General features: G+C 37.9%; 1 protein-coding gene across 11 annotated transcripts in view; it reads right to left on the reverse strand.

Annotated features, from left to right (window-relative positions):
• Positions 1-442: 442 nt before the first annotated feature.
• KCNC2 (potassium voltage-gated channel subfamily C member 2) overlaps positions 443-15910 on the reverse strand; it is a 100126-nt gene continuing 84658 nt past the window's right edge. Inside the window, exons 2-5 of one of the 11 annotated variants that reach the window (XM_039570470.1) lie at positions 9969-10899; positions 7403-7570; positions 2599-2693; positions 443-1572 (exon numbers count right to left, since the gene is read on the reverse strand). In XM_039570470.1, the coding sequence (XP_039426404.1) occupies positions 2632-2693; positions 7403-7570; positions 9969-10899 (1161 nt within the window). In that variant the 3' untranslated portion in view covers positions 443-1572; positions 2599-2631. Of the gene's footprint in view, positions 3521-7402; positions 7571-9510; positions 9643-9968; positions 10900-15910 lie in introns of all 11 variants that reach the window. The other 10 variants (XM_039570477.1, XM_039570471.1, XM_039570468.1 and 7 more) reach the window with 10 other exon arrangements.

The raw sequence follows: 15910 nt of genomic DNA on the forward strand, positions 1-15910 counted from the left end.
GTTTTCTGATCCTGTTTTCTGGAATCTTTTACAGCACATATGCCAAAATATTGCATTACACCCTCTTAGATCACATGTAAAGCTGCACTAGCTACCTCACCCCTCTCAGACACTCTGCTTGTGTATTTGAGGATTTCTGGTTGCCCCAAATACAGTATATTAGAAGTTTTAAGCAACCATTTATCACCTCCTTTTTAGGCTGACTTCACACCAGGATGCAATAAAACTCCCATCAGACTTTACCCAGCCTGACCAAACCTTCCAAATGAGGCATAGGGTCATTAACAAGCTGATAGATTTTCAATTGTTGCAGAAGCCAGCTCATGCTCATTTTTGAATTAGCTCCTCATGCATTCCAGGAAGCTGGTTTGAGAACAGGGATGGCCAGCAGCAGGCAGGGAACCGATACAGCTAAAGAAAGCTCATGAGCCAGTGCAGAAGATATGTTCCAAGTTCCTCCCCAGGTCTTTTGCCTTTTATTCTCCAATTCAGGTATTACATTTCCACTGGTTTTAACCAGGATTGTGCATGCACCTTGACATGTTCACAGAAGTTCCACAATACAGAGTTTCACAACTGGGACAGGTCCCTACAATCGGGACACCAGGGTGACAAAACAGAGTCTGGAGAATTTCCCACTGAATAGGATGGAGAGAACATAATTACCACATCGTAGCACTACAATGTCTCATAAACATAGAATAGACTAGTTCCATTTACCACAAAAAGCACAGAAAATAACTTATCAAAGAATATATCTTTTATGTAAAATATACATTTGTAGAATATAATTTTAATACAACTTTTATACTTATTGATGTTGTGTTTGCAACACTTCAAATGAAAAAAAAAAAAAACCACGAAATAGTCTTGCTGCCAGAATTTTATTTCTGATAATACTTATAGTTTGAGGTAACAATTAAAGAAGACTGTGTGCTGTGAACAAAGTCAGTGATGTTTGTCTGCAGTCACATTTTTGTTATCAAAGTGAAAAGTAAACTTAGGACTTGGCATGTACACTAGAATTCATAACAATTTAGGTCATGGCAAACTGAGAAAGCAAGGACTTATGCAAACCTACTCTGTTCAAATTTGTGACTTTTGCAATATATGCCATTAGTATGACAGAAGTCAAGACAGATGTAGTTGACATCACTATCATTATTAAGCATGTGTCTTTGTATGATCCACAGCACAACTTACTGCAGGAACCAGGAATAATAAACACAGGGGTGTGGGTCTTTGCATGGAGCCTTAGCAATGATGACATGAATTCAGCTTTCCTTGATATAGATAAAAACTGATATTCCATGCACACGTATTTTATTTACACTGACTCATCAACAGTGACTTGTCACCCCTTCCTCTGGCAGCAGTAATTATGAGCGGTCTTTCATCTTCTTTAACAAGCTCTACTTCGCACGCAAAGTCTCAGTGACCTCCTCAAGGTGTTAGTTGTTTATCAGGGCCCATTCAGCAGCAGCAGTCTCTTTCCAGTACAGTCCTTGGTATGGCTAAATTCCATTGTCCCTTTTTCAGCAGTCAAAAATCCATGATAAATTCTGTACAACACTGTAGTTAATATAACAGCAGCACCAGATATTATATTAATTCATTTGCTAAAAGCTGTTTGCAATTATCTCTCTATTGACAATATTTTACCAAAAGTAAATCAATGTACATCTCTAAATATCAGAAATGTATACTTTGATAAATACATTATTGTACAAGAATTCTGACATGCAGGTCATGCTATCGGGCTAGGCTATATACAGAAGAACATGTTACATGGTCAACAATAAGTTGAGTTTCTTTTCCTAACAAAAAATAAAACATGACAATCAGGTATTATTCAACAATTTCAAGGATCACTTAATATTTCAGTCATTATGGTCTTCCCCATGTAGCTCTAAAACTCTACAGTTTAAGGGTAATTTTTCCTCACCAGCCCAGAACCTCAGATTTGCCATAGCATTTGTCCTGTTGCATAAACAGAGGTTAATATTGAATGAAAAAGCCACTAGAGGAGATACAGTTTCAAAATTGTAATAAATGCTGGTTGCTAGGAGGAAGATTGATGCAATAGGCAACCGGTCAGTGCTGAAAAGCTGCTCGAAAAATCTTAGGAGTGCACGCGAGTTAGTCTAGATGATACTAACTGCACTTGAAAAATATATATATTTCTATCTATACATGGATGTATAGTCCATATGAAAAAAGAGAAAAGAAAAATGTTCTTAGTTCAACTTAAAAGAGGGGGGCATTTTAACAGTATCTCTGTGCTTTATGGAGACAGATGGAGAATACAAGGAGACAGGTTGCAAAACAGACAGACAAACAACATAAAGGACAAAGCACCTCAAAAAACATTGACTGAAGAAATTTTTGAAGCCCGTGAGCCAGAGGTATAAGGCTGGTCAAAAACCCAACTTGAGAACTACTACTCTCTTACAATGGTACAAAAAAGCCCCCAATAATTATTTCAATTTTACTTGGTACTCAGCTTCTGAAAATGTTGAAGAACCCTGGAGTAGAGAAATTACTATAGTACCAAGCAGCACTTGCTAGCTTAAAATTGCAAGTCTGGATGGCGTTTACCTTTCTTGCATGTTTTGTGCCTTCCCCAAGCCATTAAGAAAGAGATCTGGCTTCTGCTTGCGTGTAACCAGTAATGACAACCTCTTTGCAGTTATCTGTGTGCAAACAACCGGAGACATTCAGAACTCTGATACAGCAATCCAGTACCGAAATAAGTTAATCACAAAATAAAGTCGTTTATAAACAAGTAGATAGTTAAAAAAATAAAGGAAAAGGTTAAACAAAGAAAAACAATCCCACATGCAGACCAGTTTATCAGTGCTTTCATTTCAGCAGGATGGTAACAATGTGAGAACACACATCCAGAGCCCTCTGTGGTCTCCACGATCGGCAACACTGCTTGTCAGGTGATGGAGACAGGATGGTCCATGCAAATGAGCAGACCCTTCAGAGCAGACATCTTCAGAATGGATTAGAGTCACAAGAAATGAAGGTTCAATGGAGGGACTGATAATTACTTGGAAGCACATTATTTTAAGTCAATCTCCCTGAAAATATGCTTATTTATTGAATATACTGGACAACAGCATCCACTAACTGTCCTTTTATTGCCACAGGAAAGTAGGACAATATAGTAGATAAAAGGAGAAATGCTACCTTAAAGTAACCTTTAAAAGCCAAGACAAAAATCTTCAGCTACCCAAGTGGCTTTTCTTGCTACTGACAGTTGTATCATGCGGGAGTTAGACCATATTTGTGGAGCCTATGCTTACTGCTACATTTATTTTATTATATGGTAAACAGTATTTGATCTAATACTATGTAGCCGATTGATGCCATCTGGTTTACAAGATGGAAGGGATGGGAGACCGAGAGCGCCTTAGAGGACAAGGTGAGCTGTAGGGTGATGTTACTGGAGACAGTCGCAGAGTATTGCCTGTCAAGCCAGCTATGTTGTTTAAGCTTCGAGATTTTTCATAGCCTTGTATGAGAAAATGCACAGACATCAGTTGAATTCAGCCAAAAAATAGACAAAGACAAACAGTACAATGTAATGTAATCCAAGGAGCTATCAGGGACTCAGAGGGGATCTGCCTGCAAAAGAACTCGGTGCTAAGACACATTACTCCCAAAAGATATTAATAAATAAAATTATTTACAAAGTAGTGCACCTGTTTTTCCCCCAAAAATTAAACAGACCGCCACACAAGAGGTCTGACCTGCTCTTCCACATCCCCTCTTGCACTTAGTATCACTCTGTGGGCTTCAGCAGGGTTGCACAGCAACCTTCAGCAAAGTGCAAGATAAAGGATCCCACCAGGCTGATTGAGCTATCTGGCTAAGCATAACCAAAAACCCGTTAAGACAGACTACAGAAACTGTTAGAACTATATAATCTCTGCTAAATTCGATTTCTAATAAAGGACAATTTTTTCTTTAAAATAAATAAACCAGAAACCAGATAAATTTTATACAGCATGTGTAAATCAGTTTTGCAGAGGACCGAATGATACTATAAGAAGCTTCATCTTCAGAAATATTAACCCTTAGACTTTGGTTCTAATTTTAAAGTCTAGTAAGACAGCAAAGTTCAACATATTTGTAAATGCCTCCTGAATGGCAAACTTAAAACATTGAATTTGTGCTTCTTTTCCAGATTATTTGAACGAAATCAATTAATCCATATAAGCAAGTAGTAAATAATTAATCATTAAATGAGGCAACCACATAATGCTTCACAATTTGAAGGGAACATTGCACTTACAGACATTTCTGTTCACATACACTGTGAGCTCTAGCTATCTACTTTTTACTACTGTGGATTGTTTTCACTTTGTAGAGGCTATGCTGTATAGCAATGAAAAAACATTGCTATTTGATGCATCACTATCTTCATATTCAAGTATTTTCAGCAGCTCCTGAATAACCCCATTTGTTAACAAAAGGATCTGCTCATTGGTCGGAAGAGAGATATCAGCAAGGAAATACAACAAAGATTAAGCCAGGCAGGACCTTGCTCCTCAAGTACATGGATACATGCTTCATTGCAAGCATGAGAAGTCTCACCAATTTTTCACTGGCAGAACTTATTTCCTTGAAGACAAGTATGAATTTAAGCATTTGTCAGGTTAAGGTGTTAAGGTCTAAATTGTTTACAGGGAAATAATGAGACTTTTCCCACAGAAACTCTAAAATACCAATGACAATAAAGCTAAACAACACATGGAACATCAGCAAGCTATTTTTTTTTCTGATTGAAATGGTTACTGGCTCAAATTCCAGATCTCTAGGTAACAGACAGTTAACAGCATCTTTAGGAAAAATTATATCTTAGGCTCTCCCCTTACAACGATTAACATATTTCTTACCTACAGGGACCCCCATACTTTAAAGCTATACTTAAAGCAAATGTAAAACCTCATGTCTGCTAAAACATTGTGCAATGTTCTCTCCAGATGGCAAGGGCAGGCTAGACTGTGATACTACACAGAATTCTGAAACATTTCTGAAACAGCCTCCAGTTTCTGAGTTTTTATCAGTATTTACATCGATTAGAAAAAATTATGTTTGAAAAAGGAATTAAAGGGAAGCACAATGCTAGTGTATATATTTAAACTCCCTGTAAACATAAAGCTTTTTTAAAAAGAAATCAAAATAATCAGGTAGCTTTTTACATAGAAGCTAGGAAAGTAGTTTTTAAGATAATTTTCTTGCTACTCTTCTAATGATAAAAGGAAAGAACTGATAGAGGAAGATGGTACAGATTATGAGTAAAATAGAAGCTCCTAAAAAGTGAAAACCAGATACACAAGATGAATAGTGAGAAACACATGATACAAAATCAGTACTTTTCAGGTATTTTAGTGGAGCCGCTCTGATCAGTATCATCTTAGAGATGGAGATAAGCTGTTAATGCAAAAAAGCTCAGAATAAATTATAATTAAACCCAACCAAGAATCAACCAAGGAACAAACCAAACAAGAAGAACGTACCACGAGAAAGAAATAAAGGGAAAATGTAAAACATAAAAATAGTAGACTTGATGTGCACATGAAATTCAATCATTCAAACCCATTTGTATATTAGTTGAAGATATTTTCTGCTTATGACCTAACTTCCCTACTCTGTGTAAAATACACTCCAAAGCCAGTGGCTAAAACATTTCAGCCTCAACTAAGATTATCATCAGAGCCAGACAAAGAGCACATTTCTCATCAAAAAACTGTCCATTCTGAACTCAAGCCCCAGTTTTCTAGTAAAACTATAAAAGCATTTTCTTTTAAATCTAGATTTACAAATTAAAATGTTCCAGGATAAAATATGTTTTACTGTTATATAAATACATCTTTAGCAGCTGATGGTTAACTTCTTTTATCATTTCTGATCTTCTCTAGTCATTGTTACTGCCATAAGTTGCTGAGTGAACCCAAAAACCTGATATTGCAAGACACCATGGCAATCTACCTTATTCAGGTGTTCTTGACCTCCTCAAAAACTCTTAACATTAGAGATATTTTAAATAATCCTAGTTGTTGAGAAGACTGTGTGAAATATATGCTCAGGGAAAAATGTAGTAAATCTGTGCAAAAACATGCTTGCAGTGAATTTTCATTTAAGCTAAACATTATATATAGGAGTATGTAAAATGCCCGAGCACAGAGAGAGTCATACTCTTTGCAAATACCATACACATGGAATTGGTTGCATATCTGCCTTCACAGGTTTAACATACTGAGCTCAGGCTTTGAAGTGTAAAAAGAGCATTTGCAGAACAATTTAAGAGAATTACTTTAGAGTATATGGCTAGCTGGGACAGCTATGTTTGCTATACAACAAGCAAGTTAAAAAAACAAACAAACAAACAAACAAAAAAAAGCCAGAAAAATCTCAGGCAAAAATGTTCGCCCAGTGCCACATGGCTACTTCAGATGAACCCTGAGGTGAAAATCTACACATCAGCACCCAGGAATGTAGAATCTGTTGGAATCATACAGTGTCAGAAAAATATAATTTGCCAAGAAACAAAAGCAGTTCCTGTCTAAGGAAATGAGAAGATCACCCCGGCATTGCTGATCTTAGGGCTATGTCCTGATGCTAGGTTTGCAGCCACAGCCAGATGTGGCCTGTTGGGGTAGAAACAATCAGTCATGTGGGAGATACAAGTAAGAAACGGTTTTGCAAACTCCACCTGGGGGCACCCATCCTACTGAGCAGCAAGCAATCAGACTTGAAGAGGCTAAATAACTAGAAAGGCATTTTTAGCACCTTGCAAGGTCAAGCATTGTTTTACTACCTAGTTGAGTATGGTTGGGGTAGACAGTCATCTTTTAGTATCACTGGTGTATTGCCAAGAAAAAAAACATTTTTTGGCATTATAAGCTCAAACTTTTATTTGAAAGAAATCTAAATATCGTCTCAGGATATGCTTTTTTTGTGTTAAGAGCAATAATGTGGCTTACTTCTGACATTTCAACCTCTAAAGTGTATTCAGCTGTAAATATTATTAAGTTATTAAGAGCAGAACAAAGTTATAACATGATTAATTTGTCTTTTAGAATGACAAATTGTATTGAATGATGAGTGGTAGAATGAGCAAGGTCTGAACTGCAGGCTTTTCCATTAGAGATTACAGACAAATGAAGACACAAGTGAAATGAGGGTCCAACATCAAGCACATTTTTTGAAGACTAAAGGGGATGAGTGTTTCTAAAAGGAAAAGAATGACTAAGAGTAAAGAAAAAAAGATACATTGTGAGTACAGTCTTTCCTCTTAGAGCATTGTGCACATCATTTTACTCTAAGATTTTTTTTCACAAGCATATTGCTGAGTAACCTTTTATGATCTAATGAAAGAAGTCCATACCTTTCCTGATCCCTCCATCAGTAGCACACGTGTAATCACCTGTTGTCAGTAGGAAACATGTTCCCCCTCTTCTGTTTTTGTCTCTTGTACTAGAACGTCTGATGGGAGGGAGCCTTTCACCAGGTGAGAGTGGCTGCTCACTTCCTGCACTGTCTTCACCTGATAACACTGGTTAAAGCACCATGCCCATTTACAGACAATAATGAATGAGGAAATGAGACATCACAAAGAGCTTATGCTGAATGCCAGATATTCCCATCACTCAAAAAGTTGTTATAAAGTAAATCAATAGAAGAAAACAAGATTGCAATTCATCATTAATCAGTACAAAATGGCAAAAGGTATACGTTTTGTTCAAGAACAAATGATCTTTTGACTTTCCTGTTGTCCTTCTAAAATTTATATAAAATTAGATTAAACTAACATGAACTAAGAAATAGTCAAACCAAGGCTCAGTTAGTTACCTACTCTGGACTGTAACTTGTCAGAATACAGTCAGCCTTGGATATTTCAAACACTAATTTACTATTTTGACTATTGTTTTTGCTAAACAAGAAGTCATGTTAGGCATTTTTGTTTAGAATATACTGCTTAATGTTTTAAAGACAAGCCCTTATCCAGAAGACCTATATTTTCAACATTTGGCACTATACAGTGTTTAATAACACACTTAGCTTTCATTTCCATATTTATTACACTTGCACTGCTTGTCATCATAAGTACCCAACATTAAATGCTGTCTTTGATCTCTGTACTTTATTTTGTCAAATGGCAAAAATTGTACCTCTCCTGATTTGTCGCTCCCAAAGGACTCTCTTTTAAAATTATGTACTATTTCAAATTCAGGCCATACATCAAGAAAAAAATCTCTTCTCAGTACAGCACATAACTTCAGCTTTACCTTTGCATTTAAACCTGAGCATGTTTTTTCTGAACTGTGAATGCAAAGGGCAGGATTCAGCCTTGAAGTTTTGCACAGAATTCATAGTGACTCTAATAACATTCTCTATCAGAAATAAAGCTACAGTGCATGATGCAAGCAGTGGCACTACTGAAAAGAAAGATAACACTTTAAAATGGCTTCTTCTTGCATGTCTGCTTTCTCTCTAACTTCAAGGATTATAACCCCTTGTAAATAAATCGATAGATACAAAAAAAAGGTGTCTCTTAGTGAGAGACAGAGTGATCACACTGAGCCTTCTCCATTCAGAATACCTTTAGTAGGACCTGATGGCATGAAAAAGCTGTTATCATTAATAGTTGAAAGATGTTATCTCAAAGTGGGTATCAGCCAAAGCACTGAAAAACTAACTATATTTTACTGTCAGAGTCTTTTCAAGCATTTCCATCCTCTTAAATATATTTAGGATGTTCAAAAAGATGTGTTAACTTTGTGAACAGTAACTCGGAGAGTGAAACCAAGCTTCTTTGAACATAAATGCTATTCAGTAACAGAGCAACAGACCAAAAAAGAATACCGTTCAGAGACTGATTTTCCAGACTCTTCTTTTTAAAAACTAAATTTCAATTACTGAATTACACCAGTCATGAGTGGCTTTGCTCTTATTATTGTTTAGCAGCTTTACAACAGGAGTCTAATGACCGGTATTGAGCTTTATAAACAGATTGTGGTTGGCTGAAGAATAAATAGGCTTAAGAAACAAACAAAAAAAAATTCTTGCTAATTCTGCTAAACTATTGAATTATACTGAGAGGTAAAATTTACTCTTTAACTGCAACAGATTTGGAATATGGAGCAGTGGCTGGGAGGGACTGAGGCTGTCATTTGATACGTAGTTTCACTGAGTAAAGCACAAAATACTCCTTATTCATCATTTGGAACTCTAACAAATAAGGTAATAGAAATCACAAAAATCAACTCTAATAGCAATGATGGTGCTGAGGGCTGTAATTTTCTTTTTTCTTGACAAGAATTACATCAGCTATGCTAGTATAATTTAATGAATAGTAAATATCATGCAATGTCTCATCTAACACAGATGAAGGAGGTTCTTTTAGCCAGGGAAGCAGAATGCCAAATGGAAAGAAAACTAGAAAGAAAATTTCTTCCTATTTCCTTTGAGTGCTGGGCTTTGGATGTAAAGCACCTGCTCCTTTTAAATGACTGCTTCTTTGTAGGATCTTGCTTAACAGGCCACGATGTGGCACAGGCAAAGCTGACACAAGAGACAGACACTGAGGCAAAACACCATGGAGTCCAACAGGGTGGGACACGGTGGCTGCTCAAATAGTCACAGTCATGCAGAAAAACAAGAAACATCCATACAACGCAACAAACAACAGGCAAAAGAAAAGGTTGATATCATCAGCAGGAAAGCATTCTCAACAGAGCAAGCAAAACTGTATAGACCAGCTACATAGAGGTTTGGGAACATCACTATACCTATTTTGTCCTCTATGAGACTGACACACGCAAATGTTGGAGGGGAGAAGGGTGGGAGCTACATCTTCTCCTGGCAGAAAGACTGGCTGCTTTCTGACCCCTACCAAACATACTGGTCTATAAAGTGTTTTCAGAGGACATGCATTTCCAGTGGGGTCCTACCTGATGATCTGTTGTGTTCCATCAGCTGGTTGTCCTTGCCCAGGCAGATGTCACCCTGTGTGCTATTGCAGGCCATGTTCAAGTCTGTCTTGCAGAAGGAGGGTGAGCTGGCTTGAGGAGCAGGAGGGATGTGCTTCTTTCGCTTCCTTGGCAGTTTCTGCTTTGCCATGGCCAGGGAGTAGTACATCCCAAAATTGTTAACTATCACAGGCACAGGCATGGCTATGGTGAGCACTCCTGCCAGTGCACACAGGGCTCCCACCAGCATGCCTGACCAAGTCCGTGGATACATATCCCCATATCCCAGGGTGGTCATGGTGACTACAGCCCACCAGAAGCCGATAGGGATATTTTTGAACTGTGTGTGTTCACTCGCGGACGGGTCATTAGGCTGGGCTCCCACCCGCTCTGCGTAGTAGATCATAGTGGCAAATATCAAAACGCCGAGTGCCAGGAATATTATCAGCAGCAGAAATTCATTGGTGCTGGCTCGCAGAGTGTGACCCAGCACCCTGAGCCCCACAAAGTGCCGGGTGAGCTTGAAAATCCGGAGGATCCTGACGAACCTTACCACCCTGAGGAAACCAAGCACGTCCTTCGCAGCTTTGGAGGAGAGCCCGCTCAGGCCCACTTCTAGGTAAAAGGGCAGGATGGCCACAAAGTCAATGATATTCAAGAGGTTTTTGATGAATTCAAGTTTGTTGGGAGAAAAAATAACACGTACTAAAAATTCAAATGTAAACCATACCACGCAGACTCCTTCCACGTATGTCAGTGCAGGATCTGTCTCAATCTCATATTGTAGCACAGCTTCTGTCCCGTTGATGACCTGCTCAGTTTTGTTTATAATAGTATTGAAAGCCTCGTGTGTTTCCAGGCAGAAGGTTGTGATTGAAACTAAGATGAAGAATAAAGAGGCAAAAGCGATGAACTGAAACACAAAGAGATAAAAGAGACATCAGAACTGCACAGCTCTTTACATTAATACTAATGATGTTGGTGTTTATAGTAAAACTTTCACTCATTCGTCCCCAAATGGCTGACAAATTCATATGCATAAAAATTTCCATCTAGGCCAGAGGAGAGCAGCAGACAGCTCTCACAAGCAGGCCAGGAGTCCAGGAGCAGGAAGAGTCTTGGCAATGGACACCATGACAAAATGCAACTCAATAGGAAGGTGGCAACAAATTCTTTAATCTGTGCTAAATTGTCTGAATTTGATTCAGTTGTCAAGGCTCCTTGCAAACAGTCCCTGTAAACACCAACCACAGCAATACTTAAAGATGTTCACCTCTCACAGAGTGGAAAATGTGGGCTGGCTGTAACGGTCTCAAGATTATGGTTCAGAATCCACATTTGTCTTGAAGGGCACCTCAGAGGGATCTAGGAGCAGATCCAAACTGGGTTTCCTTTGAATTGTCAATGATTCACAAATACAGGATATTTACTGATAGAAAATGCCTTCTGTCTTACAGGTAGATTTGGTTGCATTGCCTATTATGTTTGTAGTCATCCATCACTGATTCTCTTGGGCAGCACTAAAAGTAAATCTTGCAGAACCTCACACACTATGGCGGCAGAGCTTTGCCACAGTCTTAGGATCCACAATCCTGCTAACCAAGTTACAAATCCCGGACAATCCAAACAAAAAGGGAAATACAAATTCAGTTCTAGTAGAGGCACATGAATTGATAAAATACAGGTAAATAACCTGGAAACAGCCATCACAGAGAATTGTTTAGGATTTAAAAAACATATACTTCCTGATCTTCAACTCAGCCATCGCAGTCAAGCATTGAATAACAGAGAACATCCAGGACAGGATCTCAAAAAATAACACCGAGCCAAGCAGCTAGAGCAGGAGATAGATTTTCTTACACTGAATAAAACAGACCGAATGAAAAAGTGTTTTGAAGTCAGTTGTTCCTTTGCTACAATGGTTAACTTCTTTTCAATGACATTACCATATTAGCTAGCACTCTAACAGCAGTGGTGTGGTACACAAACAAAAATATTTTTTTATTTCAAATTTGCATCTTAATAGACATTTTATAGCCAATATTACTCTGGGGGAAAAAAAGCCTTCTGGAGACATGAAGATTTTTGAAAGTGTTAGGGGCTCAAAGAGGCAAAAAATGCCTAAAGAGGTTTTCAAAAATATCTAATACCTATATGTTACCACACTGAAATCTTGAACACCATTGGAAAAAAATCTAGTTGGAAGGCAGACAAAATAATAGCCATAAGCAGAAATGCCTCTGTTCTGACACTTTGATCCAGGATACAACATTGTGGCAAAACTGATTTTGTGTACTTCGGATATCAATGAGTGAATTTAGTATTAGCATTCAGATTTAGTGTTATGTGCCACAGGAACTCATTTGGGTTCATACAATACTGAATGCTTGCATTTTTCTAACACAGAACGTTGGTTAGACAACAAAATATTGTCTCTACAACCTGTAGAAAGAATTCCTTTTATTCTGGAAACAAGCTTAAATTTACAATGCAGGCCTGGCAAATTTATTGCATTCAGACTCACGAGACGGATCTGTGAAAATTCCCATATAACTACCTATATCAGATATTTGCAGTTTATTTCTGGCTTCCTTTCCTCAGTCAAGGAAAAAAGTTACTACACCATGCCCTACAATTGCAAACACTAAATCTGTTACCTTTCAAAAAGGACTGACTCTGAAACGGAACTGAACACTTATCATCCAGTCTGGACTTCTAGCCACAAGCTAAGCAAAAAATCTTACACTGTCTGGTTTTTACTGAACAGGCTTTTCTGCCTTTGCCTTAACTACAGAATGGCTGCATGTTCATAGCTCACAGCACCTGACACCAACATACACAAAAGATCCTCAGTCTTGTGTGAGACAACTAGAGACAGCAAATACAACCAGATTTATATAACCTAAGTGAATTAAACTCAGCAGAACTTTGCAAAACCTCTCCACGAGATGGAAAGAGAATTTATCAGACTCTAAGCCACTGGTGGGCTAAGAATGACCCTTGGGTGTCTCTTAGAGCATCCTCCAGAATCCTTCTACACAGTCAAGGATAAAAAGCAAAGAAATCTTTGGAGGCTGAGAATCACTGAAGCTAAGTCAGCACTGTAGTTTGTAATTTGGGAGGGAACTTTTGACAGATAAAATATTAGACAACCTCTTCAACGGCAACACTTTAGTGATTTCAGACAACTGTGAAATTTTTTTTTTTGGTCTGAAAATAAAAGAAAACTACATTCAGCCTAACCAAAGTAAAAGTTACCAACAACTATATAATTTACCAACCACTCAGATATAATAAGGATTAACTCTGCACTCAACAGTGCAGTGAATCTAACAGTATGTAAATAATTACCACTTTTTTCTGGACTGTATTTCAGAACGGGAGTCCATTCAGGTTCAGAACCTTTCTAAAGAAAAATGCCAAATACCAAGAGATTAGCTACAGGTAGAACTGCCTGACAAGCTATTTATTACTGTTTTGCTTAACACTGACACTGCATTGACACTGCACTTGGCACTTGGCAAGGCAGATTGAAATTTTTAGCTGTGCAGCTACATTTAGTGTTTTATTATCCCTAAAGGAAAAAGACATTCAATCATGTCCAAAATCCGCTATCTTACTACATTATCCTAAAGACAGTCATCTCCCAGAGGTTAGAACAAAGACAAGAAAACACTATCAATCTGGTGACAGATTTCTTGATAAGCCCACAATAACCACTCATAGAAATGTAAAACAATACGATGCACACATTTCCATGCGTATGCATGGCATCACTGATTTTGAGCAAAGGCACACATTCCTTTTATCTCTCATTGCATTTGATTTTAAACTGCCAGCTCCTTGGATCAGGACAGAGCATGCATAGCACCTAGCAAGATGAAGCCTCATACACAAGAGACCTACAGTGTTATTGCAATAGTCAGATGGGTCAGAGAACACACAAGAATGAATGCAAAGATCAGTGCAAGAAGGAACATTTTATCAGCCAAACAAAAAATGCCTAGGGATTAACTTTACATTAACAAAGATGCTTCCTTAGTACTATGTTACATAATACCAGGCAATGCATTGAAAAGTCTCTGGTATGTTTTTCATACATATCTGTAATGAAAGAAATTAAATGAAGTCATGTGCTATCCTCACTTTATGCTTTCCTTCTCCTTCATCCTAATTCCAGCTTCTCTAAAGTAATTAGCCTCTAAAAATATATCCATTTTTGTTCATGTGGGCAAGCAGCACATTTCAGACAGAGTCCGTACAGATTTGAACTCACAGATTCTCTGGTGGTCGTGACCGACCAAGTCCTATTCCTCAGTCCTGCATTAGTACCTCGGTCTACAATAACCAGGGTAGCACACACAACTATTTGTTCGTTCCCTCTTTTCTTTTATGAAGAGCAGAAATCTAAAAGCAGTTAGCCTAATCATTATTTCAGAAAGGTTACAGCAAGAGACAATTTTCTGTTTGAATCATTAGCAACCTTTCACTGTGAGAAGTTCTGAAACTTCTTTGAAGTTCTGAAAAACATTTGGTTTTGACTAGCTGCAAAACAAGTTCAAGCCTTGGCATAGAGCAAAACAGCTTATTCACCCCCTTTTTTAAACCTAAGATTTGAGCCCAAACACATTTTTTCAATATCTTCAAAAAAAGCTGAAGAAAAATTTCAAATAATATCCAAGTAATCATGATCCTTTCTCACTTCTTAAAAAGGTTCTTTTTTAAAAATAATTGCTTCTTGTTTATTTCAATGGATGTGATAAAATTAACTTTTCTCATTTAGGTTTTCTTTTTTCCTCCTGAGGGAACCATTTTTCTAAGCTGCAGAATGGTTGTAGACACACTATAGGGCTACCATTTTCAAAATTGAAATTAATACAAATTGTATTAATAAAAAGTTCAGTCCATTTTTGCCAGAAGAGAGCAGTTAAAAGTTACAAAAATATTCAGTATGTAATACACAGCATGCAAAATATTCCTCATTTAGCAGTTAAAGTTCCCAGTAGGCTGTGGATTCCCTCTGCTCAGTTTGAAGGCAGTGTGCACCCAATTCTGTTCTTGTGTGTCAGCATCACTAGTTCAGACAGTAGAGATTCCATCTCCCAGCTTGTCTAGTTGATGGGATCACCAGCCAAGCTCCATTGCTAAGTTCTACTAATGTTCACAGTAAGTGGATTAATCATTTATAACTTTCTTTTCAATGAAGCACACAAATCTAAAGTGTGTGTGAGATACCTAAAGATAACTTGTTGGAAGTAGAAAACTTTATGATTCATACTTCGAGTTCAGTGTCTCATGGGGGACTGAGTAGCTCAGAGTTTAAAGCAATTTCAGAATTGACAGCCAATTCTAGAATTGAGCAGTCTGTGGATTAGCAGAACTTTTATGAGTCCAAAGTCATGTTTTACCTTGCACATAGCTCCTTAAGTGCCTTGAAAAATTAAGGTTACTAAAAATTGTGGCTGCAAATGACCTGACAACAGCCTTATCTCATGGGCCATGTCTGGATTTCACAGCAGGAAAAGGCACGTGGTCAGAGGATGCTGTGGCTCGCATCTGACCCACACACACGTTTCCTTTCCAAGCAAACCCAGACATGGGACTGGCCGTTGTCCTGTGATGGAGCCAGAGCCTTACTGCAGCCATTCTAGGGCTTAACAGCCTAGACAGAGCCTGAACAAAACAGCAGAGCTGCAAATGGATCTTCACACTCAGGTGTATCATACATACTCAGAAAATCAGACTCATACTTCTCCATATTCAAAATAAGTTTCATCTGTCCATCCCACACCCTTAAAATAGGCTATTTCTACACAATTATTTAGTGTTCCAAGATGGACAGGTCATCGTCAGTGAAGAGGTTAATGCACAGCAAAGTGTTAATAGCCACAGTCATCCTTACTTCTTGCTTCACATGTAAGTTT

Source organism: Corvus cornix, chromosome 1A (assembly GCF_000738735.6).
Source record: "Corvus cornix cornix isolate S_Up_H32 chromosome 1A, ASM73873v5, whole genome shotgun sequence".
Classification (NCBI taxonomy): Eukaryota; Metazoa; Chordata; class Aves; order Passeriformes; family Corvidae; genus Corvus; species Corvus cornix.